The sequence below is a fragment of the Tachysurus vachellii genome, chromosome 12 (assembly GCF_030014155.1).
Source record: "Tachysurus vachellii isolate PV-2020 chromosome 12, HZAU_Pvac_v1, whole genome shotgun sequence".
Classification (NCBI taxonomy): domain Eukaryota; kingdom Metazoa; phylum Chordata; class Actinopteri; order Siluriformes; family Bagridae; genus Tachysurus; species Tachysurus vachellii.
The window spans coordinates 12696991-12723220 of record NC_083471.1 but is presented as its reverse complement, the minus strand read 5'-3'; the positions used below and the strand labels follow the sequence as shown (position 1 = coordinate 12723220).

Sequence of the window (26230 nt, the reverse complement as noted above, 5' to 3'; positions counted from 1 at the left end):
GCAAAGCTGATTTGACACAATGTGAAATTCTCCTATCATTAGACTTAAAAGTTAAGATTTACCTCAGATTGTTACAAATTGCTAAATCTGAAGACTCCTTTCAAACATCTCCTTGCATTTGAGTCAGGACCACTTGAGTCAAAATAAAGACAATTCTTTTAGACATATATTTAAATTTTTATTTGCAAGATTGTTAAAATTACATTTGGTGGTATGGCTCTGTTCTGAATTCCCCATCCTTTTCATGAGCTCCATGAAAGCTAGTCAGGGAACAGCAGCAGCTTCTGGGGACAATCTCCCATTTAAAACTGGGAAAGCAGCAAAAAAAAAAAATCCCCCCATTTAGAACAGAGAATGCATCAGTGACAACAGAATGACATTGATTAAGTTAAACAAAAAGTTTCAAGGAGGAGCTAGGGGAGGAAATGGGTTGCAGCAATGCAGAGGAAACAGCCAAGCAGACAGACTGAAAATGCATTTAAATAGGGTGCCCTGTTTGAAAGGGACCAATTGAGCACTTAGGAATCAGATCAGCTGATGGGCTGGGTTAGAAATTTTTGATAATCAGCTGATAGCCGAGCTTGACTATGCGGCCTGCCTGAACTGACGCTGAACGCTATATTTAAGAGCCTATGATACTATTCACTGTTATAGATTGATTCTGTGTTTGACTTGAACTCGTATGTGTAAGTGTGTTTGAAGAAAATAACTGTGGGGGTGTTTTCTTCTTCAAAATTATCAGCCTGCATACTGGATCCCTTACCCACATGTTTCTTTAAACAGATACTAACAGTAGCTATGCAACCCGTTCTAAAGATAATAAATTCTTCTAGTCTTGCCAGAGTCCCTGTCTGCACTTTGCACATAATTTACATTGTCCATCACCTGATTTCAATCATACCTAACAATTTTCTCCCCTCTCTCTCTCTCTCTCTCTCTCTCTCTCTCTCTCTCTCTCTCTCTCTCTCTATCTCTCTCTCCCTCTCTCGAGTTATATATACCACTCCCGAGCTCCCAGTGTTCTGAGTTCCTAGCCTGATCGTCTCTTCTTACTGAGCTACTTCGTCAATCCTGATGTTCTACCCCTGGTTGGAGTCTTGTCACCCGTTGGTCACCCTGCCAGGAATTGATCTACATGGTCAGACAGTGTCTCATGGGGTTGCTATGGATGAAGCTGCCCCGAAGACTGTCATGCCTTCTTTTGAACCAATATTGTGTCAGTCAGCTGTATGGTCTGGTCTTTATCAGCAATCAGGTCTGTGCTGAACTCAGAGTTCACGATGACCCATTAGTTTCTCAGGAGCTCTCGGTTGCACTTTTATAAACTGTTGTAGAAAGGACATTATTACATTTACATTATTACCTGTCTACTGTCACCCAAATAAGGATACAAACAAGGTTTCTTCCTCTTATCCTCTCAGGGAGTTTTTCCTTGCCACTGTCACCTCTGGCTTGCTCATATATAGTATATTAAATTTTAAATTCATATTTTAAAATTAATTTTAAACTTTAAATATATGTATACATTTATTTATTTTATATATATTTATATATATAACTTTTTTCTCTTCTGTTTCTATACTTCTGTAAAGCTGCTTTGACACAATGTGAATGTGCATGTGAAATGTGAAATCACTGTATTTGCTTCTGAACAGTCAGTCCATAGCGTCGCACATCGATTATCTCTGCTATCGATTATAAGAGTCTGCTGTGTTTATCCGTGTACAATGGCCGACGGCAGCATGGGAACTGAATCTGCAGAACCAAACCGAGAGGAACCTTATCTTTACCGAGGAAGAACCAAATGTTCCCCGGAGGAAGAGGCGAGACTGGAAAGACAACACTTCTGGAAAATTATCAACGCGTTTAAATATTACAGGTACCGCCATTTTATTAACCCCTCAAGTCTTTGCTAGGCTGTTAGCTAGTAAGCTAATAAGCTAATCAAAACCCTCCTTTATTTATATATTTATAATATTAATAAAAAAAAAAAAACTTGCTGCTTTTTTTTTTTAATCAAATGTTGGGAATATTTGTGAATATTTAACAGCTGTAAACGAACAGACTAGGCTCATGATAGCATGAAACCGGGTTTAGTAAACTGCGATTTAGGTTTAATATTAAACGGCTCCATTCTCCCTACACAGGTTCACTACTCAGGCTGTAAACCAAGGATCTGTGCAGCCTATATAGTGGCTTTGAGCTTAAATTGAGTTTAATTTGTGATCCGTTTTACTTTAAGTTTGAAGCAATCTTTATTAGTAAGAATTAACTTAATAGTACTATAAAAAAAACTGGTATTTACACTGGTAGTAATATACTTATTATTAGGGGTCAAGCCCCGAAGCGGCGTAGACCCCTATTGTTATCGTTAGTTTTCTTCTTCTTCTTCTTCTTCTTCTTCTTCTTCTTATTATTATTATTATTATTATTATTATTATTATTATTATTATTCCTCTTCCGTCATTGAAGTCAATGGCAGCCCATAGAACCGTACGTAGGAAAGTTATGAAATTTGGCACACATGTAGAGGCCAGTCTTAGAAGTTACTGTAGCAACTTTGGTGTGTCTAGCTCAAACCCTCTAGCGCCACCAACAGTCTAAATATCCAATTATGTTCATGTTCATAACTGCTAGAGGCCTAGCACACACGCACTCATTCACACTCGCACACTTACTCGCACACTCACATACTCGCTCGCACACTCACACTCACATACACACACTCACAGTTACACACTCACTCACACTCGCTCACACTTACACACACTCACACTCGCACACTTACTCACACTCACACACTTACACACACACTCCCACACACACTCACTTACACACACACACACTCACACCTACACACACTTACACACACACATTTAGAATTTTCACGTTAAGTTCAGTATTTTACCAATAAAATGCCATATCGCTACGAAACTTGGTATGGTTCATCAGCAACATGTTCTGAGCGCATCTGATCGGCTTGACCCCGGTATCGCTGCTTGCAGCTATATTTATTATTATTATTATTATTATTATCATTATTATTATTATTAATAATAATGATAATGATAATATAAATATTATTATAGGGTAATTACGTTGTTGATAATTTATTTCTTCGTTTTGATAAAAAAAATAAAGTATTACAATATAATAAAGAACCATGCTAACGCCATGTTGAGTTCTCAGTTCTGATTGGTCAGAAGGTGTAACAGTTACTGCTCTGTGTGTCAGTCCTCATCATACCATCTTGTTGTTAATTAATTTCTACAAATCTACAGAAGCAATAAGATCTTGTATTATTCTTTGTATGGTGATCCTGCCCTCCCTCTCTCTCTCTCTCACACTCACTCTCTCTGTCACTGAAAAAGGACCCATGTTGAGGAGAGTCTGAAGCGGTGCGAAAGGCAGTTCCTCAGTCTTCCTCTGCGCCATCAGCAGCTCCTCTCTGGCTTTCTGGATAAGCTTGGCGAGATCCGACGCTGCATGGAGTGCAACCACCAGGTCCTTAAAGCCATCGTCAGGAACTGCACGCACATGTTTGAGAACATGGAGTATGACGAGGATGTAGGTGAATCCCAGTCAGAATCAGGTTAAGTAATATGTCAGTTACAAATGGCTCACTCTGACACAAGCAAACATTCGCCACTGCTTTCTCACACGTTCATTTCAACAGGATGCATCAAGCGTAGTGCTGTGCTCAGCGTCAGTGTTTTCCCTGTTGGACAGGACAACGTAAGGAGAGCTGGGCCTTCTTCAACATTCGACATGGACAAGCTGAAATCCACCATCAAGCAGTTTGTGCGTGATTGGAGTGAAGCAGGCAAAGCAGAGAGAGATTCCTGCTACATGCCCATCATTGAGGAGATACAGAAACAGTTTCCTCCTGAAGAGTGGTGCGTATTTGTCACGATATATCTGTGGCTCAAATTAACATAGTAACATTTTAATTCAAATCCATAACACAGGGTCGAGCCCTTAGTTTATTAAACATTCGTGAAGCAGCTGCAGCATCACTTTTAGGGGATCAAGCATGAAACACAGAAACCCTATTGTGATTGTAGGGATTATTAATTGAACTATTTTTTTTCTAACTATTTGTCTCCAGTTTCTTTTTCTTTATGAAAAAAAAAATATTTTGCCATTTTTTTAATTTTAAAAACTGATGTTTGTGAATTCCTCATAGACTATTCATCAGAATCCCACAGTTTCATGCAGATCATCTTCAGACAATAAAAAGCAAAAGTTATTCTGAATTTTGGTTGGAAACAAAAATAATTTTGATGGATCACACCATTTTAGGTACAACGTGTCAGCAAATATGGGAGCGAGTACACCAAAATGAACATGGGGTTATATCTTTGCAATGATTCAGAGAAATGGCAGCAAACTTTTGTTGTTTTAATAACCATAATTGGTTTTGTGACACCTTTTTGTTATTAGAAGTGATTTAGGCATTATTGGGTTCCAGAGGTCAGGATTTACACATGCTCATCTCAAGATCAAATAATAAGACGAATCCTTTCTCCCCAGCGACGTCTCCAGGGTGAAGGTACTGGTGCCTGGAGCTGGCCTGGGTCGTCTTGCATGGGAAATCGCCTGCCTTGGTTACTCCTGCCAGGGCAACGAGTGGAGCTTCTTCATGCTTTTCTCCTCCAACTTCATCCTTAACAGGTACAAAAACTTCACAAAACAAAAGTTTTCTTTTGGAAAAACCTGACCTTTCTGAAATCAGTCCTCAAACCTGTTCACAGCAGAGAGACACTCTACTGTTTTTATATATGTATATATATATATATATATATATATATATATATATATATATATATATATATATATATATATATATATATATATATATATATATAATGTGTTACACCAGCTATGTTAATGTCTTCATTTTGTTTGGTCAGGCTTCCAGCTATAAGTTAGAGTTTCTGTAATAATAACTTACACTTGGACCTGCATGGTGGCTGCTCCATAAAAATAGATTCAAAAACAAAGGTGAAGCAGCAACTTTGATTGTTCTCAGTAACCTGACATGGCGTGCGTCTCAATCAGCTCCCTCAGTCAAAGTGGCTGTCAATTGCTAAATCCTTCCAGTGCCCTTGAAGAAAAAAAATCCCAAAATGCACTGAAAAAAACAGGGAGCCTCAAATGCTCATTGTTTACTCATTTTCTGAAGCCTCTCAGCTTGAAAAATAAAATGGTGGACAAAAATCACAGCCAGCAAAGCAGCTTGTTATTGTTGTCCTATTTCGAAAACGACTTTTAATGATTTTCTTTTAAATCCACTAGCTAGCCTACGATCATGCTTGAAGTGCCTTGACAGAAACGTTAAGTGAACCAGGCTAAGCCCCAACACAACATACTGATTCACCACTTAGGGAGCTAGGAAACTGATTGAGATGCATCCATGGATCATACTACTAGCTGTAAATTAGTCTCTTTTTCATTTTGCTGCCTGAGGAAATGAACTTGACCCTGAACTCTCCTTTAATGTTGAGATGCGAGAAGGAGAACTCCATGACGTTGTACCCTTGGGTTCACCAGTTCAGTAACAACAAGATGTCTGCAGACCAGACAAGAGGTGTGACCTTCCCAGACGTTAACCCCCAAAGTCTCCCGCCTGATTCCGACTTCTCCATGACAGCTGGCGATTTTCTAGAAGTGTATACAGATCCAGGTGAGGCGTAAATTAACACTGATCGTCTGTTGCAATGCTGAATTTATCATGGTGTCTGCCGAGGTGTCATGCTTTTAGACACTAACATTTAAACTAAATAATGTAGGATATTTTAAAGGTATGGAATATTTTGTCATTATCAGTATATCCTAATAGCATAACATTAGTGATGTAATTATCTCTGAATATACAACTTTTCATTACATTTATCTATCCACTCTGTGTCTTGGTGGTGTGGAAGTTAAACGCAAAAAAAAATCACATTTTTCCTTCAGACACGTGGGATTGCGTTGCTACTTGTTTTTTCATCGACACCGCCCACAACGTCCTAGAATACATAGAGACCATCTGGAATATTCTTAAACCTGGTGGTGTGTGGATCAATTTGGGTAAGTTCCAATACATATCAAACATTAAACATTTGATGATTCAGGGCAGGTTAAAATCTCTGATTACTCTGACTACTGATTTCTAAAGTAGGTAAAAAGTATGAAAATTATTTACTCGTAAGTAGACCGATATGACACAATATGAAATGGCAAATCAAATATCAAAAATTCTTGATCAGGGCCTCTGCTGTACCACTTTGAGAACATGGCCAATGAACTGTCCATCGAGCTGAGCTACGAAGAAATAAAGGAGGTCATGTTGAAATGCGGCTTTCAGCTCGAGGTATGACTACAATCTAAACCAGTGAACAGCATGTAAACAAGCATGAAATGCTTTTGTTAATGCATGTTCTCATCTCACCAGATGGAGAGAGAGTCAGTGCTCACTACATACACGGAGAATGAGCGCTCCATGCTGAAGTACTTGTATGACTGCGTGTTTTTCGTGGCGAGGAAACCTGCTCCACTGCTCTCCAACACCCAAAACTGTAAAGACCTTGAGCTTAAAAACTCAAACAACCACTACAACGATGTGACGTCGGACACCGGGAGCCTTTAGACTTTTAGTCGTTTTAATGTCTAGAATATTGAATTAGACCCTGTTCCATATTTTTGCAGGATTTTTTTTTTTATGTTGCAGTTTAAAAACCCCACCTTTGTTGACTCCGCTTCAGTATGAGGGTTACTCAAGATTACTAATAGGACAAGATTATGGAAAAAAAAAACAAGCAAAAGCCTGGAAACGTCAGCTGCTCCTGGTCAGAGATGCCTGTGGGGTGTTTGGGATTTAAACTTTTGATGATGCAAAACTGGCTTCCTGAAAGGAACTGGTAGGCCAAGTCGACTAGTGTGTGTTCAGAATATGATTGGACACAGCTCTACTGGCAAAACCAGAAATGCCCGAAAGATACCTGGATATGAATGCAGAAACTGTATATCTCTCTTTATATTATAGCAGTTATAGTTCAAACCCACCACTGCTGTGTTAACCAAGTCCATAAATCAGCATGTTTAGCACATAAAACCTGGCCATTATACATTACACATAATAGCGAACGTTACTCTTTACATTAAAGCGACTCGCTATTGCAGCTATTTCCCTGAACTGACATGTGAATGCAATGCATTATGGGTGTGCCCCACAATCCACTCTATTCTGCTCCATGAACCCTCTTAAGGCTGCTTTAATAATATATTTGTATGTATATAGTCAGTTTGAATGGAGCCCTGGTACAGTTCTTCAGGAAGGAGAGTCACAGTATGGTGTGGACTAATATACAGCACGGGTGTTTAGTCTTATCCAGAAAGGGTGTGGGTGCTGTTTTTTCAGTCCAACCAAACAGAAGCCAAACTTAAGTCTCTTGAAAACGAAGATTCAACTGATTAAACAGGCAGAAACAGCTGTGGCTCCTGATTTATTGGTATGAAAACCTGCACCCTCACTGACCCTTTATGGGAAAGATTGGAAACTCCTGAAGTACTGATGCACTGTGAGGAGGTCTTTGGTGCAGTCTGTGTTCCTGTTCATCCCAATGCTGGGGGTTGAGGAATGTGTTCTGTGCATAACACGAGTTCTTCTCAAAAAATGTCTTTATAAAAGACACATTGTCCTGCTAGAACAGAATTGGGACAATTGTGTGCTTTGTACTTTGATGCTCTAGTTCTCACAAACCTTTGGTCATATAGTGTAACTAAAACTGAAAGTATCTATGTGGTGGTCTCAGTCTGCTTCCAAGTAATGATTTGCAGTGAAGTGAGTCAGACATGTAATTTGTTCATGTGAGCCAAAGGATAGAGCTGTAGTGCTTCAAAAATGGGATTGACTCCGGAGATTTGGACCGATGGTCAAAAAATAAATAAACAAATAGAAATGCGACAAGCAAAAAAGTTTAAAGTAGTTCTTTCTACAAGTATAAGACCAGCTATCAAATACCACCTGTGTGTTCTTTCTACAAGGGTGATTTTTCTTTTTAAATACCCTTACTGTTGTTTTATTTCTGACAAATGATGTAGGACACCTTGAAAAAGTCTTTCCGTGTTGCTCAGCCAACTTTTGATCCAAAAGTATCAAATTCTATCTTATTCACCATCAGGCTGGCTTTACACCTATGGAAAAGACTCAAACCTTCCATAAATTTCTATATAATCCTAGAAATTTCTATATAAGTCAGCAGGTGAGTTGATTCTCACTGCAGTCAAGCTCTCATGGAAATAGACTTACCACTAACACTTCTGTAACTATTAGACATTCTTTTTGAAGGATCTCACCTAAATATCTGTCATATTGTTGAGTTTTTACTGTTTTTCAGATTGAAGAGTGTTGAGAGCTGATCCGTGTTCCATCATGATACTCATGTTCTAACAGCCTATGTTGTATTTTTAATAATTTATTCACATTTCTGTTAGATTTGTCATTGGATGATTGTTGCCTTGAGAACATTTTGGCTGTCTAAATTGGAACAGCTCTAAGGAAATAAGTTGTTTTAAACTTACTGTATCGTATCTTTTTTAATACAATAAAGGCCTTTTTTTTCTTCAAAATGTGAAATAAATGACAGCTGTCATGTCAGTATATTTTAATAAAATGTTTTTTTTCCTCTGGGAATATTTTGCACTGAAAATTCTTATTCAGAATTCCATGTTATTAAAAGAAAATTTTTGGGAAACAAACACTAAATAATATTTATCTGAAATGATGAGGGATTTCATGTATACATCTGTGAATTTGGGTGGGAAAAGGTGATGGGAATTAATTGAGATTGTTGAAATCTTTATTTGTAACTACTAAAAATAATACTACTAATAGTAATAATAATAAATGAATGTCCTGTTATTTATGCAAATAAATGCTAACCTCACAGGAATAGCAGAAATACAACACACACAGAATCACCGAGTAGGTTTGAATATTTAAGATAAACACTAGATGATCTTTATTGCATTTTAAAATTAAGATAAACACATTTAATGTATTTAAATGTAACGCTTTCCTTTAAGAGACTCGGTTTGTTTGCCGTTTTGTTCTCTGGTCCTCCGGACACACGGTGGCGCTGCTCTGAATTATACAGTGTACATTTTGTCTGAACAACTTGATGTGAAGTTGCGTTTTGAGCTACAGTCTGTTTACGTCTCTTGAGCTTTCTTTCAGTCGATGCAACAAATAACGGGAGAAGTTTCCAGAAACCTCTCACCCATGATGAGAAAGCGGAGAGCCGAGAGCTCGTCAATCCAGGAGTCTCCTCTTCCTCTTCATCCTCCTCAGAAGAAGAAACGTAGCGGTGTGTGTGATGCAGGACGAGAGCTGGAGCCTGCACTTTTCACCACTGTATACAGAGAGGGCTGCAGAAAGAGACCTGGATGCTGCGAGGACCACGAACAACGCTGCAAAATAGTGGCCCCAGGAGGAAAACTGAGCAACGTTACAGACGACGTGAAGAAGGAGACAGAGAACGAGCGCGTTTCTAGAAAGTTCCGAGGCGCGTGCGATGCGTGCACACGCGAGATGACGTCAGAAGAAAGCACGAGGTCAAACGTGGATAAGCGTACAAAGGTGACTTCATACGATGTTTGGTAACAAAAACGTGCTTTTCTTATTCTTCAGTGTGTCTGTTACTTTACAACCCGCGGATTTATAACAGGAAAACAATAAACGAGCCTGGGATGTTAATGCAATAAACATATAACGTTAGACCAAAGGGCTTTAATATAAATCTGTTAAATTATAGACTTCACTCAGGGAACTGTTTTATTTCAGCGGGAAAAAATACCCTGGGTCTCTATCATCACATGCATTTAGATTAATTTGACTTTACTTTAGTGTTTCTAATTAACTTTGGTATATTTATAGTTTTTGAGATTATTATTATTATTATTATTATTATTATTATTGTTATTATTATTATTATTATAGGACAGATTTGATTCAAAGGATCAGCCAGTTTAGCCTTCAGCTACCATGACTAAAACAACCTGTGACCAATCAGAATTGAAGATTAAAGTTCTTTGTACACTTAATTGCAGTAGGTTTGCTGAATTTACACAAAAAAAGTGGTTGATTTGAGGTTTGTACTCAGCAGTGCATTGTGTAATGTGGTTCTGCCTAAAAAAGTGACCAATTCTTTAATAACAAACAACAGTTTAGAGCGCTCTTATTCTAAATGTAAATCTATACATGTGAAGGTGCTGTTAAAGGAATCCTTTTGAACCACAACATTGGTACAATTTGCCACGATAAATTATCACGTTTATTATTAGTTCCAAAGGGACATTTTTATCCGTTTATAGTTACATCGACGGTTGTGAAACAGACTTTCCCGTAGAAGAAAAACTAAAGTTATGGCTTTTATGTTGACACTGGAGACTCCTTCCCTAATTGTTACATAAGCAGGTCCTTTGAGAAACCTTTCTGATATGAATAATGATGTTTTATCGTTGTTATGTAGTTGGTTTATATTATTAGGCTTCAGTTACCTAGAGATTTTGCTTTATAATTCTCTATTGATTTGTCTTTCAGAGCTGTTGTTATGGAAAGTTATTCCATACTGCTGCTATAAAAGTGACATGACTATGGTTTGTTGAGTATTGACCATTTCATGCAAATTAATTCCATTGCATCTCTGGTGTTACAGGTAACGCTTCATGACGAAAACAAGGATGAGCTTTGTGCATTTAACTCCTTCCAGTTCTGGAGAACTCCTCTGCCTGCGTTAGACCTGTCACTCCTAGACACTCCATCCACCACTGTGCTCAACAAAGACATTTCTCTCAAAGATACCTCGGAGGAAATGGAGACATGATGCAGCAGCATCACACCTTATAAAACTCTTGTGGTGAAGTGATGCCTTATAAACTCTTGTGGTGAAGTGTTTTGATTAGAGGACAAGTGAGCTCCAGGAATTGACTCTGTAAAGAAAAAAATAGAGGGAATACCAATTCCAACTCCAGTATAATATTCCAGTTTTGCTTTCAATCTGAGTTAGGGAGAGTTTTAAAATTTTGCCACTTGTTGTTTTTTCTCTCTTTCTATTTTCTCTCCAAAATGTAATGTTCTATGATTAGAGTCATTGTTAAAGCACAAACTGGATTAATGTTTGTTAATGGGACAATGTGCTGCTGTCTCAAACTTGAGAACATCTCAAATTCAAATCCCAGGACTGAGCTTGTGGATCCCGAAACCATCTGGGAACACAGGTGTTCAGGTGTACCGCCTGGATGGGACACCAGAGCATTATAAATACACACACATTCACACACTTGCTCACACCGCAGAGCAGGTAATCATAGCCACTGTATCTACATGTTTTAGAGAGGTGTGAAACCAGAGAACCTACAGTATTATGTAGAATTCCACACAGACAGGAAGCTGATGATGACGATCGAATCCTGGAGCTGTGAGGTGGTGTCCTTATCGAAGCCAAATGTACACAATACTATTATTTGGTAGCTACATTAGCCTTGTAAGTCTGCATCAAACAAATTTTTGTATCCGGTTTTCAGAAGGGAAGTCTTAGGTGATTGAAGACTTTTCTCAACACTGTTGCTTCCAGCCTGAGCAGCTTAGTTCTGTGCTTGAATGGATGCTGCCTTGTGTTCGGGTTGCTTTGTATATAGGCAGCATCTGCAAAATTGTAAATATAATGACTGTGAATCCAGATTTCTAAAATCAAAAATTACCTTTTGCTTTGGATATTTTGGATTATTTCTTGTTATCTTTTTGTAAGCTTGACCATTCTAAGTACTTCTTTTCATCCAATTCTTGTGTATTTAAAAAAACAACAATGTCTATTTGGTCTGTCTACTGTAGCTGTAATAAAATGTGAACTTTATTCCTATGCTGCTGTACTTGGTTTATGTTCATGCCTTAGTTTGAGATTTTTTTAAAGCTTAAAGAAGCCACACTTGGAGATAAATGCCTACCTTCTTGAAATCTGACATTGTATAGGTGAGGGTTTCTAATTGAGAAATAAAGATGATCAGCTTATTGCTTTAAATGGAGTTTATTTAGAAGCTGCTCATGACTGCAACACCAATCAGCTAGTTGCTTCCAATGTATCCAACTCCTGTTCAAAGTTTAACAAATAGTTATGTTAAAACCACTTAGTGTTTTGCTTTCAAACGTTAGCACTTTCACAATGAAACAAAATAATTTTGAGACTGCCTCCGTGTTGGGTCAACCTCCAGAGACCTTTGAGCCGAGCAAAGGAGGAAAAACGAAGTGGAAGTGTTTTCTCTGTTTTTCTTTTTTTTTTCCCCATTGAGTAACAGCCAGTGATAAACCAGACATTGTAACTATTGCACTTTTGTAGCAAACCTGCTTAGTAAACCTTGTCTAAAATGGTAAGCTGCATTTTAATTTGTTGCTTTAACACTAAATTGTAGTCTAATGGTAGGATTGGGGAACACTTGAACTCATACACTGCACATCTACATTGTTACTCTAAATAATGCATTAAATGCTGAGCAACTGGAATCAAGTTTCACAAAATTTGCACAGCCATAAAATGTAACATTTAGCATTCATTTACAGAATACTGTTCTCATCAATATCTGTATTAGATATATAATGCTTGTAGTCTATCAGTATTGAATTATTCTGTTGAACATTCATAGCAATACACTATTAAATTACCTCTTAGGATATTGAAGTGTTCTGTTTGAGTAACGGTTGTGACTGTCTAAAAATGTTTTTACATTTTATGTAAAAATGTTTTATAGATTTTTTGCTAATTCTGCTAACAAACATCTATTTAGAGTTTTAGGATGTTTGTGTGCGTGTGTTGTGTATTACATATCACAATTTTGGTGATTTTAAATATATTATATTCTTATATATATAATAAACAATATAAAAAATTTTTATCATGCAATAAAGATCATCTAGTTGTAAAATGTAGCACTTTATTTGTTAAAATATTCTTAAGTGGGTGCATCAATTTTGTACAAACCTTTCTAGGAGGGAAATATATTTTAATTAAGCTTTATGTGCTATGTGTATTTATTTGAAATAAGTTATTATAAAAGACCCAACACTCAACCCAGCATAGTGAACTATAAATGTTGTAATAAACGTGAATGATGTGTTTGTGTATGAGAGAGAGAGAGAGAGAGAGAGAGAGAGAGAGAGAGAGAGAGAGAGAGAGAGAGAGAGAAAGGGAGACAGAGAGACAGATAGACAGACAGAGTGAGAGACAGAGAGAGAGACAGAGAGAAAGGGAGACAGAGAGAGACAGCGAGAGAGAGACAGAGAGAGAGAGAATTTGCTCCACATCATACAGATTATGTCAGTGATAATGATTAACTTTTACACTAACTATAAGGTGACACTTCTCAATACTGTCACTATTAGTGCTTGATTAGTGATTTGGAGTAATGTCATTAGTTAGTTCTGTTTAAAGTAAATTGGGGCACAACCCATGAGCAGGTTTGTTTGTCACGCTTTCATGCTAATCTTCACCTTTCCACCACTTGTCCTTTTGACCCTAAGTCATCTAGAAGCACCAGGGCTGGGCGCGTTCAGTCAGTCAAGCAGGAAAGTCTTTGTTTTCTTTAAAAACAAAGAAAGAAAGCTTGCCGACTTTTTATGAGGGCGACAGTGAGGTTGTTCTAATAAACAAAAGACGTTTTTGTATTAGATGTTGCATTAAAAACCCAGCTACAGGATTAATGCGCACACACTACAGCAGTACCCAGTGTCTGACTCAGAGCTTCAGAGCCACGCCCATTTTCGTTCCTGCTCTCCTCAGCGCGAGCTCGTGCGCCAAAAGCGCGAGCGCCGCATTCGCGTGAGTGGAGATGTCAGACTGAACGCGCGCACTCGCTCTGTCAAGATGCAGGTGAGAAAATAATTCTAAATAAAAGAATTAAAATAAACAAGAACAGCTCTGGATACCACTAGTTACGCTCGTTTAACTTAAATTGAGTGCTGAGGACGCCTTGGAAAAAAAAGAAGAAAAAAAAAAGTTCCGGTTGAGTTTCACTTTGGATCCTCAAGTGAAGCGTTTTTATTATTTTTTATTTTTTCACATTAAGTATATAGATAATGCACCATTATAATAATAATATAAACTATTTTATAAATTGTATTATAAATTATAATAATATAAACACCATTTTCCATCTTTACTAATCTATCTATCTATCTATCTATCTATCTATTTTTTTATTTGTTGTTTATGTTATTTTGAACTTTTAGTGATATTATAATATAATATAATATAAACTTATAGTGTCTTTATAATAATATATTTAATATCTTATTTGTGATTTTGGTACTATCGGAAGTTGCACCAGGGCTTGTTGGATTCTGTAATGACACTTGTTGTACTCTTTGTGTTACCATTCTTTTATTGCTTGTTGTTTGAGTGCTGTATGGCCATATTTCTAAAGCCAGGTTAAACATTTGGGTCATCGAAATTTGATTGATACAGCAATTGAATCAACTGTTTGGACATTTGATGGAAGTTCATTCTAACAACTGTATGCCAGTTCAGAGTACAGAGAAGAGTCTTGATACACGTCTTCCTTGTGTTTTGAGTGATGCCAGAGCCATACTTGTGGCTCAAAATGAGTGGTGCAGAGTGCATTTTTATACCCAATTTTTATCATGTTGGTGGGGACTTGTCTGATTGTGGGTTTGTAAGCAAGGAACAGTTTTTTAAATATGATGTGTTCAGCTAAGGGGGTTATGTGGGACAACACAGTGTTCAGCTGCATACTGAATCAGTTGCTGGGATCTGATAACACATTTGCCAGCAGCAACAGACTGAACAAGCCGCTGAGGTCAGTGTTTAAAGCCTCCTGGTGTAATGGAATAAAGTAGAAGAGCAGAGAAGGATCGGTAGTTGGCCACGGAGGTTGCAATGAAGAGCCAGAAGCTCCAAGAAAATCTCCTGGAAAGTAGCTATGCTGTCTAGAGCAGACACAGGTTCACTTTAGGCAGGTGAATATGTGTCTTCTTATCTGTTGGTCGGTCTAAGTCACCCAGGAATGGACACAGTAATTAGATTAGATTAAATTAGATTAGATTAGATTAGATTAGATTAGGTTCAACTTTATTGCCATTGCACATAGGTACAAAGCAACAAAATGCAGTTAACAAGTAGTTCAAAGTAGTAGTGCAGTACAGACATATAGTCATGTGAAAAAGTTAGGACACCCTGTTAAATCGTCAGTTCTTTATTAAGAAATGTGAACATGTCATTTTCTGATCTTGTTTCAATCTGTTTACTTTGTTTTCACTTATTAAACAAAAGAAATTGACAAAAAAAATGAACATTTCAACGTTAGGACATCCTATGTCCTAATAGCTAGTGTTTCCCCCTTGGCTGAAATAACCTTAATGAGAATTTTATTGTAGCCATCTACTAGATTTTGACATTGACTGGAAGAAAGTTTCCCCCACTCCTCAATGCAGAATTATTTCATCTGTATGATATTTCAGTTGTTTCTTGCATGTACAGTCCATTTCAAATCAACAAACAGGATCTCAGTAGGCTTTAAATCTGGGCTTTTTCTAGAATTCTGTTTTTTCAGCCAGTCCTTTGTGGGTTTACTGGTATGTTTTAGGTCATTGTCATGTTTCAAGGCCCACTTCCACTTCAGCTTAAATTTTTTAACAGTTGGTCTCACATGTTCCTCAAGCACCTTCTGATACAATGCAGAATTTATAGTAAATTCTATGATGATGAGCTGGCCAGGTCCTCTTGCAGCAAAGCATCCCTAAGCCATTGCACTTCTACCTCAATATTTCACAGATGATATGAGGTTCTTTTGCTGAAATTCTGTGTTTAGTTTACGATAAACGTGCCTTCTGTTATGGTATCCAATTAATTACATTTTAGACCCATTTGTACAAAGCACATTATTCCAGAAGTCTTGGCGTTTGTCTCTGTGTTCTTTCACAAACTTCAGTCTTGCTCACATGTTTTTCTTAGGCAGCAAAGGGTTCCTCCATGCACACCGCCCATGATAATCAAATATGTGCAGTCTCTTTCTGATTGTAGATGCATTTTGACATCAAGCACTCTGTAGCAAGAGCTTGCTGCATGTCCCGTGCTGATCTTTTAGGGTTTTTTGGAGACTTCATAAAGCATCTTGTGGTCTGCTGTTTTGGCAAATTTGCTTGTATGGCCATGGTGGCAGTTGTTTTAAATGTTCTCCACTTGTAAATGATTTTCTGGGCAGTGGAATGGCTGATTATAAAGTCTTTTGAAATCTTTTTATATCCCTTACCAGACTCATCAACAATCCTCTTTCTTACTTAGAGAGCTCTTTGGATCTCACCATGGTGATGCCTTACTTTAACAATTAAGAGCAGACCAAACTAAATATCTGATATTTAAATAAGGCAAGTCTTCTTTAAAATGTTCTGTAACAATTTTCTAGTATTCTGCACCTGATGTGATACACTTGTTGGTAATTTTATCCAATTTAAGTACAAATAAATGTGGGGGTATCCTTACTTTTTCCAGAAATTCCAGAGAGTTTTTAATTACATTTTATAGATCATTTAAAAAAGACCTGTGGTTTCATTTGTTTAGTTATATTACTTCAATCTTCCAATATTGCTAAAATGAACATGAAATGCCCATAGGTATAACTCTTTTATTATACACTTGTGTATATTCTGTATGAATATACAGAAAACAGTTATACAGTGTCACTTGAAAGTTTGTGAACCCTTCAGAAATTTCTATATTTCTGCATAAATTTAATCAGATTTCATTTCATTAGATTTCAACACAAGTCCTAAAAGTAAACAAAGTGAATGCAATCAAACAAATGAGCAAAAGAAAATTATACTTCTTCATTTATTAATTGAAAAAAAATATTGACATATTTGTAATCATTACAAAAACATTACATATCTGTGACTTGCAAAGGTATGTGAATCTTTGTTATTTGCTATGAGCCCTTCTGCTGTAATAACTGCATGTAAAGTTTCCGGTATCTTTTGATCAGTCCTGCACAACTACTTGGAAGAATTTTATCCCATTCATTAGTACAAAAGAGCTTCAACACTGGGATTTTGGTGGGTGTCCTCACATGAACTGCTTGATTCTTGGTCCATCCATAATTTTTCTTTTGGATTAAGGTCAGGACTTTGACTTGGTCATTTCAAAACATTATCTTTGTTCCTCTTTATTCATTCTGTGGTAGACAGACCTGTGTGCTTGTTATCGTTGTCTTGGTGTATGACTAACCTTTTTTTTTGAGATTTTCTTGTTTTGCCATTTTCCTTCATAATTCACTGGTATTGTTCTGAATTCATGGTTCCATCAATGATGGCAAGCTGTTTTGGACCTAATGCAGCAATAAAGGCCCAAAGCATGATACTCCACTATGTTTCACAGAAGATATAAGGTTCTTATGCTGGAATTCCTTTCTCCAAAAATAATGCTTCTCATCATACACCAAAAAAAGTTTTATTTTGGTCTCATTCATCCAAAGATTATTTTTCCAATAGTCCACTTCATGGGCAGCAATGTTATTTTCAGAGAGTAGTGCCTTTCTCCTGCAACTCTGCCTTGCACACCGAGTTTGTTCAGTTTTCACCTGATGGCAGACTCACGAACAATAACATTAGCCAAGAAGCCTTTATATGCTGAGATGCTGATTTACCCTGGGTTTCTGTTGGAACTCTGAGCACTCCTCCAAGTGGACACATCACAGCATGAACCAACAGACTATTACAGTACATGTCTTGCTTTTGGAGTGATCTTTGTTGGTTGACCACTTCTGGGGAGGGTACAAGTGGTCTTAAATTTCCTCCATTTGTAAAGAATCTGTCTGGTTATAGATTTTTGGAGTCCAACACTTTAGCAATGATTTTATAACCTTTTCCAGCTTGATGAGCAACTATTTTTCTCAAATCCTCAGAAATCGCCCTTGTTTTTTTCTATGATCTAATTTCACAAACATGTGTCATGAACATGAGACTTTGATATATCTCTGTTCTTTAATTAAAATAGGGTACTCAGGGAGACTTGATTTTCATCCCATTGACTGAAATTTGAGTTTCACATAGTTTTGCCTCTCATAGATATATAATATTGGAATACTATAATATATTTGCCTGATTTGTCTGATATGTGTAATTGTAGGCATATTTGTGCAAAAATATAGAAATTTCTAAAGGGTTCACAAACCTTTGTACAACACTGTATATGTGAGTATACAGAGAATATATATAGAGGAATATATTGAAGTTCTGTGGGGTTTTTCAGGGAGCAGGGGGAACATACTGACATTTTGGGGTTTAAGACTTCAGAAAGAAGACCGCTGTGGGGTAAACGTTGTTCCTTAGCATGCTGGCCTTGTATTGCAGGCATCTGAATGTCTTTCCAGAGGGTAGGAGGGTAAACAGTTTATAGACTGGGTGAGAGGCATGCTTGATGATGGTGTGAGCTTTATGCCGATATTGCTTACTCTGGACATCCTTAGTGGCAGGAAATGGTGTCCCAATAATGCACTGGGCAGCTTTAACCACCCTCTATAGTGCTTCACAAAGACATGACAGAACAATTCCCATACCAGACTGTAATACAGCTGGTTACGATGCTCTAAACTGCACAGTGGTAGAGGTTTTTTAAAAATAGCTCAAGAAAGGTGGTTCTTCCTCAATACTTGCAGAAAGAAGAGTTTCTGGAGAGCCTTCTTGATCAGTCTGGCAGTGTTGGTGAACCAAGAGCAGGGAGGTGGATCCCCAGGAACTTGAAACTGGTAATGCGTTCAACAAATCATCCCATTGATATGAGTAGGGGCGTGTGTTATCTCTATATTCTTAAACTCCACAATAAGCTCATTGTTCTTGCTGGTATTAAAAAGCAGGTTATTGTCAGTGCACCATACAGCCATGTGCTTCATCTCCTCCCTGTAGACTCTTATCATTGTTATTGGTGAGGCCAATCATTTACATTTACATTTGCAGCATTAAGCAGACACCCTTATCCAGAGCAACATACAAAAGTGCTTTTAAGTCTCTATCATTAAATACATTACCTCTGGTTCACTAGGGATTAAGATACCATGAGCCTAAAACACTGCTCAATTTGTTTTTTTTTTTTTTAAATACACCATACAAAAACAGGAGAGAAAGTGCTAGTTCATGTATTTCATGAAGAAGTAGGTCTTCAATCGTTGTTTGATGATAGCCAGTGACTCAGCTGTCTGGACCCCTAGGGGAAGTTCATTCCATCACCTCGTTGCCAGATCAGAAAAGAGTCTTGTTGTATACCTACCTCTTACCCTGAGAGATGGTGGGACCAGTTGAGCAGTGTTGGTAGCTCTCAGGTTGCGAGGTACAGTGGAGGAGTGATAAGGGCTTTGAGGTAAGTGGGAGCTGGTCCATTTTTAGCTATGTAGGAAAGCATCAGTGTTTTGAATCTGATGCATGCAGCTGCTAGAAGCCAGTGGAGGGAGCTCAGCTGGGTTGTATGTGAGAACCTAGGCAGGTTGAAATCAAGTTGTGCATTTTGAAACATTTGCAGAGGACGAATTTGCTTTCATAGGTAGACCTGCCAGCAGTGAGTTGCAGTAGACCAGTCTTGAGATGACAAGAGACTGAACAAGTACGTGAGCAGCCTGTGTGGACAAAACTGGCCGAATCCTTCTGATGTTGTGGAGAAGAAACCGACATGAGCATGTCACATTATCAACATGCAAGGAAAAGAACAGCTGGTTGTCCATGGTTACCCCAAAGTTGCGAGCTGTCACTAAAGGGGGAGCAGATCGTTATGCAGGGATATTTCAAGATCATGACCTTGAAATGAATCACCTGGGATGATCAGCAGTTCAGTTTAGTTGGGATTGAGCTTCAACTGATGAGCCGACATCCACGATGCTATGTCTGCTAGACATTCTGAGATCCGAACAGAAGCTGTGGTATCTGAGGGCAGGAAGGAGAAGATAAGTTAAGTATCAACAGCATAGCAATGGTAAGAGAACCTGTGTGAGGAAATAACTTTACCAAGAGAGTGAGTATACGGGGAGAAAATGAAAGGACCAAGTATGAGCCCTGTGGGACACCAGTAGAGAGTCTCCATGGAGCAGATGTCACTCCCTTCCATGTTACCTGATATGAGCGTCCTACCTGATGCTCAAATTTCAAGACTCCTGAGGGTGGACAAGATAGTCTTGTGGTTGACTGTATCAAACACTGCTGAAAGGTCGAGGATCTCATCAATTGACAGCTTGGCTGATATAGCAGCATGTAGTTTCTCAGAGACATCCATAAGGGCTGACTTTGTCGAATTTGCTGCTTTAAAGCCAGACTGGTTGGGATCTTGGAGGTTGTTCTGTGAGAGATTATAGACTATAGATTATAGATTATGTGTTTAAGAATTTTTGAAAGAAAAGAGAGAATTGATACCGATCTGTAGTTACTGATGTCTGATGAATCCAGAGCAGGTTTCTTCAGGATGGGAATAACCATTGCTCGCTTAGTTGGTACTTGACCAGATATTAGGGATCCATTGCTGATCGTAGTGATGAAGGGTAGAAGGTCATGCAAGAGGGTCGGGAGCATAGTGGAATGGAGTGGATCCAATGGGCAGGTGGAAGGATTGCAAGGCTGGATGAGTTGTAAAATCTCTTCTGCCACTACGGTTGAGAAATAATACACTTAAGGAGTAGGGGAATCCTGACTGTGAAATGTAGACTGTGCAGTGGTTGTAGAAGTGAAGGTCCAGCAGATTTTCTTAATCTTGCAGCGGGTAAGAGAGAGATGCTGAAAGTTGGTTTTGGGTAGCAGAGGGAAAGTGATGGTGAAGGATACTCTGTGATGATCAGAGATGTGATGTGGGGTAGCAGTCATGTCTGTAGCTGGGAAAGGACGAGAGAAAACCAGGTCCAGGACATTTCATCCCTTGTGTGTGGGGAGGCAGCTGTTGAGTGTCAGGGAGAATGAGTCAAGAGGAGTCAGGTGACAATTACTTTGGTGTTGTCTGCATACTTGATTATGGTGTTAGAACCATGCACAGGCCTGCAGTCATGGATATAGAGAGAGTACAGGAAGGTAATCAGCACACAGCCTTGGGAAATGCCAGTGTTTAGTATGATGATTGAGAAGGTGATGTTATTTGACTTAACATGCTGTGGTCTGTTGGTTTAGAAGTCCAGTAACCAATTGCAAAGGAATGTGTTGATGCCAAGTTTAGCGATCAGCTTGGAGGGGATGACTGTATTAAATGCTGAATTGAAATCAACAAACAGCATTCTTGTATATGTGTTCTTGTTTTAATGCTGTGTGATACACCACAATACAGTAATGGTGTATTAATTGGAACCTGGTAATGGTATATACGATCTTCCAGGTCACCAGACACTTACTGTTCTAACCAAATCTACAAGCTGAAATCTGCTAGATTTAATGTGACTGGCTATAACTCTCCTTTTCCTGATCTTGTACCAAGGGTCCAATTTTCCCAGCACTGTTGCATTTGTCAAATGACAGATACATAGAGGGACAGTTGCGTCCACCAGGCTTCCTTAGATATGTCAAGCAGTCAGAGCAGCTTTGGTTGACATATTGGTTGAATTGGGCATCACTCATGAATAGCAGTGTAGAAAGCAAAGACCTAAAAATCCTTGGCTATCACACTTCACTGCATTCCATTTAAGGTGCGAATGGGATTGATGGATGGAGGTAGTGCTGACGGTATAGGATAAATCTCACACTCTAGTCATACTTCTGGAAGTCATAAATGCTGTTGTTTTTGATGTGTAGTAATCCACAAATTGAGATAGCTTAGTGTACTTATTGCCCTTTCAGCACAACCCTGATCTTGCCAAATAGAGTTGCACAGAGAGCCTTTGTGGCTGCTGTCCTTAGTGCTGATTCTGTGCCACCGTGGATTCAAATGTGGCCATACCAATAACTCCTAATGAAGTCTTAGGGCTTTCTGTATATGTGACTCTGAGCAATATTGCTGGTCTACCAGTAATTTTTTACATTTAATTCTTATTATCATTTGCAACAATGTGTATTAGGTATAAGAGTGTTTTCATTGTTCATTTATGCAAAAAGGCAGAAGATTTGCAGAAGATTTGATGTGTCAGAAGCCTGTAATGTGTGAGTCTGAGAGACATTTTGTCTGTAGGCATTTTGTCTGAGTTAATCTGTAGGCAGTATTTTCTTCACTTCACACCATTACATAAACATAAATATAAATAATAAATAAATAGCTTTATGAGAGATGAAAAGCCAGCCAAAAGGAGTCTAATGGAAATATGACAAAGAAAAGGAGGCTTTATCCTCAGAAATGATAGAAATCTACAAGACTTAATAAATTGTTCTTAGTTAAATATGTTTTTTGTGCATACTGCTGTTTTAAATGTAACTGCTATTTTATTCTTTCGCAAACAGTGTAAATTGTCTCAATGCCATAATTATTAAGAGAAATATCTCATATGAATAGCCAGATAGCCAGATACCTTTTGCATTCCTATTGAATTCTGAAAGTGGTAAGAAAACGATTCCAAACCTGTTCTAGCATGACAGAGCCACTGTGCACAATGTAAGCTCTATGAAGACATGATTTATCAAGTGTGTGTATAAGACTGACTGGTCAGGTGTCCACATATTTTTGCCCATATAGTATATAAAGCACTGCCATTTAGATCATCTGTGTTTCCTTATTCCAGTCTGGAAAGTCATGGATCCAGATGACCTTTTGTAAGAGGGAGTGTGTGAGGTTTTTACCAGCATCCAGGGACCACCACAGGTACATTTCATGTTTTGCTTCTTTGTTTGACAGTTCCTCTGGGGTTGAAATTGTCTTTCATTTTAATTAAAGGCTTTCCTGTATTTTTCAGGTGTTTTCCTGTTTGTCATGTTTGCCAAAACCTAGTCAGGTATGAACCTTATTATTGGTTAATAATACCTTGGAATTATTATTTTTTTTAAAGAATTTCCATTATTACAATTTTTTTTTATTTCCATGATTTTATTTACAAGCATGTGTTTTGCTTATAATCTCTGTTGGTTATAATATTTATATTTATTTGTAGATGATAGCTTTATGCAAAAAATCATAGAATAAACAGAAGTGTTTATGTATAGATTTCCATCTGTCACTCTCTCAGGTGCTGCTGTGGGAGGTTGATCAGTGAGCATTCAGAGCTTGACTTCAGTACTTGGCTTCCTCCATCTGGGGAAGAAGAGGTGTGGTGTGTTGTTCAGCACACCAAAACCAGCCCCACTGATGCATTCGGCTCCATTGACTTCCCGGGCAGAAACAAGTGTTCCTACCGTGCTAAGGTTTTCTAAGCTTACAAATGAATTGTGTGTATTTTTTTTGTGTGATATAATTTGTGACTTACTAGATGTTGTTTTCCTCTCAGTATCTGCGCCTGTCTTGCGATGCTAAACCTGAAGAACTTCTCTGTTTAATGCTGCAAGAGTGGAAAATGGCTCAACCCAAACTGCTTATATCAGTGCATGGAGGAACAGACAACTTTCCCTTACCTCCAAGAGTGGGACAGGTGTTCAGCAAGGGCCTCATCAGAGCTGCCGAGACTGCAGGAGCCTGGATTTTCACTGATGGCTTCAATACAGGTTTGTGTGTGTGTGTGTGTGTATGTGTTTGTGATTGTCCTTCTTAATACATTTATGTGTGTATGTAACTGGGTTCATTTTCTCTTTCCTTTACTTAGGAGTATCAATGTATGTTGGCGACGCTGTAAAACTCTACAGTATGCATGAGCGCAGGAAGAGATCTGTGATTGGAATCACACCGTGGGGGCTTATTGAGAACCATTCTGACCTCATAGGACGAGACGTGAGCTTTTTACAAACTTATGATCATCTCATGACAAAAATGCTGGGAGATGATAATAATTCAAAATTTGAATTGGATGGTGTAATGTGGTTTAATGTTACCTGACAACTGTTACTACCCTGAAGTTGATTATTTTTCTATCAGAGCATGTCCCAGTATGTTTTATTCATCCTGTGCTACAGCAATTTTCAACCTTTTTTTTTTTTAATTTGTTAAAAAATGATTGAAGAATCATTGGTAATTTTTGCATGTTACAACAAAATACTGTTTGGTATACCTTAAACATAATTAAAAACTGGCAAACCCTACGGTAAAGGTTACCTTCATAACATTGACTGAATGTCTGAATTTGCACTGGATCAATTGAATCACTCTGTATATTATTACACCTCTGTGAAACACCAGGTCCTGAGGCACTACCAGACTTTGGGGAATCCACTGAGTAAGCGCTCTAGTCTTAATGGCCTGCACTCACACTTCCTGTTAGTGGATGATGGAACTCTGGGTAAATCTGGAGGGCAGCAGGAGCTGAGGAGAAAGTTGGAAAGGCATATCCAACGACAGAGGATCCACCCCAGTGAGTTCTAATAGGGAAATACTCTGCTATAGGATTATATACAAAAACATTAATTAGCTCAGCAAGTACAATACTTAAGAGTTGAAAAGTTTTAAGAGTTTCCAAAAAAAGAAAAACAATCCATACATTGCTTAAAATGAAGGTATACATTAACTAAGAATTCTAAATAGTGAATCTGTGCATGTTAAGGATTAAACCTGAATATAATTTCAGCAGGAACAGATAATGTGTCCTGAACTGAGGAGTCACTTTCCCGCTCTGTTCTGTTTTTCTTCTCTTTGAGAAAGTTTGGCAGGATTGGAAGGTTTACAGGGCATGTGGTTGAGCCACATGTTTTTACCTAGACGGAACATGAGGGTTATTCTCAAGCAGGATTGCAAGATTATACTGTTCTTTAAATCTATTATCAATGTAAAATGTTTGGAAGATCTGATGCATTTACATGTATGTTTGTTTTATTTTTTCAGGACTGGATCAGAGAGTTCCCCTGGTGTGTGTGGTGGTTGAAGGGGGTCCCGCTGTGCTCTCTACAGTGCTGGAGTATGTGAGCAGGTCTCCTCCTGTGCCTGTGATTGTGTTTGAGGGCACCGGCCGGGCCGCAGACCTGTTGTCTCTCATCCACAAACAGACAGCAGCAGACAGGTGGGGTTAAAATAATGTTGCTCTTTGAAAAATAACTTAAATATTTAGTAAATAGTTTACAAACTGTATTAGTAAAGGTAAAGTAAATAAAAATTTAGCAAGTTGGTCTGATAAATGATCTCAATTGTTCATTTACATTGACCAATATAATATACTGTACAGTATATATACTGTTTCAGATAATGCACTGAATCATTTAAGATATTTGAGTTTTGCTCTGTAAATGAAATTAAAAACAACAACAACAAAAAAAATCCAGTCGAACAAAATTGATGTTTATACCTGTATTTAATTCACCTTACATACCAGTATGTGTGTTTTGAATTACACCTGTCTCTGGGGAGTGTGTATCCTCTCCCTGAGGGATAATGCTCTAATTTCTTCATGTTCTGCAATCCTGCTGGAAGAATAGCCGGTCTGATTGGTTTTGTAAACGTAGAATAGACAGAAATTTATGCGAATGCATGCTGAAAACATCTCCAAAAACAAATAGTTTTTGGAGACAATTTTATTGTTTGTATTTTGATTAAAATTATTTATTACTCAATTGTAATAGCAATGCAGCAGGGTTTTAATCTGTCCATCAGTGTACTCTGCTCTAAGAGGTCAGCTTCTAAAACTTTCATTTTCATGCTAATATCAACATTCTATATACACTAGCTAGCAAAACGGAGTCTCTGCCATGCAACAAATAACAGCATTGTATTCAGAGGTCTTCAAGTCTAACATTTGCCATCTCCATTACTTCACCACTGTATGTTTCAAATTCTTTAATGTATGAGCAATACCCAATTATTTCAACCTTACCTAAAAAAAGTAAATGTTTTTTGTATGCATCTACCTACATAGTGTCTCTAAAACATTCTCTAATGTTTGTTTATGTCCTGTAGGGAGCTGGATGTAAATATGAAGGAGGATTTCCTGAAGCGCATTGAGAATGTATTTGGTGTTGCAAAAATGAAGGCATATCAGCTTTTCACTCTGCTTAAACATTGCATGGAGCACAGAGATCTGGTAAGTATCTAGAAAAATTCATCCCACTATTCATTTATACACACAGTTTATACACACATTTTGCAAGATTTTATCTATTTTTCCTTTTTGAGCTCACCCCTTTCCCACATAAGGATACAAATCTCCGCACTTAGAATCTGGTTCA

General features: G+C 37.9%; 3 protein-coding genes across 10 annotated transcripts in view; all 3 read left to right on the top strand.

Moving 5' to 3' along the window:
* The first annotated feature begins 1669 nt into the window (after window positions 1-1669).
* Window positions 1670-8616, top strand: carnmt1 (carnosine N-methyltransferase 1). Of its 2 annotated transcripts, none has more exons than XM_060883759.1 (8): window positions 1670-1879; window positions 3372-3567; window positions 3730-3896; window positions 4534-4674; window positions 5508-5686; window positions 5962-6075; window positions 6255-6358; window positions 6440-8616. In XM_060883759.1, exons 1-8 carry the CDS (start codon window positions 1728-1730, stop codon window positions 6632-6634), a joined length of 1248 nt encoding a protein of 415 aa, XP_060739742.1. In that variant the 5' UTR covers window positions 1670-1727; the 3' UTR covers window positions 6635-8616. The 2 variants fall into 2 exon arrangements, with proteins under 2 accessions (XP_060739742.1, XP_060739739.1); XM_060883756.1 differs by having other exon boundaries at window positions 3372-3592; window positions 3677-3896.
* Window positions 8617-9141: 525 nt separating this feature from the next.
* wu:fa19b12 (uncharacterized protein LOC560551 homolog) lies at window positions 9142-11906 on the top strand. The gene is made up of 2 exons (XM_060883161.1): window positions 9142-9625; window positions 10704-11906. The coding sequence occupies exons 1-2, from the start codon at window positions 9227-9229 to the stop codon at window positions 10869-10871; spliced, it is 567 nt and encodes a 188-aa protein (XP_060739144.1). The 5' UTR covers window positions 9142-9226; the 3' UTR covers window positions 10872-11906.
* Window positions 11907-12342: 436 nt separating this feature from the next.
* trpm6 (transient receptor potential cation channel, subfamily M, member 6) overlaps window positions 12343-26230 on the top strand; it is a 36569-nt gene continuing 22681 nt past the window's right edge. For 5 of the 7 annotated variants that reach the window (XR_009649258.1, XR_009649257.1, XR_009649259.1 and 2 more), the window contains exons 1-9: window positions 13819-13907; window positions 22717-22796; window positions 22888-22926; window positions 23158-23332; window positions 23416-23629; window positions 23728-23852; window positions 24258-24429; window positions 24897-25071; window positions 25962-26085. Coding sequence is in view for 4 of the 7 variants with exons in the window: in XM_060882898.1 (XP_060738881.1) it covers window positions 13902-13907; window positions 22717-22796; window positions 22888-22926; window positions 23158-23332; window positions 23416-23629; window positions 23728-23852; window positions 24258-24429; window positions 24897-25071; window positions 25962-26085 (1110 nt within the window). In the remaining 3 variants the exon portion in view is untranslated. Of the gene's footprint in view, window positions 12412-13803; window positions 13908-22716; window positions 22797-22887; window positions 22927-23157; window positions 23333-23415; window positions 23630-23727; window positions 23853-24257; window positions 24430-24896; window positions 25072-25961; window positions 26086-26230 lie in introns of those variants that run through there. The other 2 variants (XM_060882897.1, XM_060882899.1) reach the window with 2 other exon arrangements.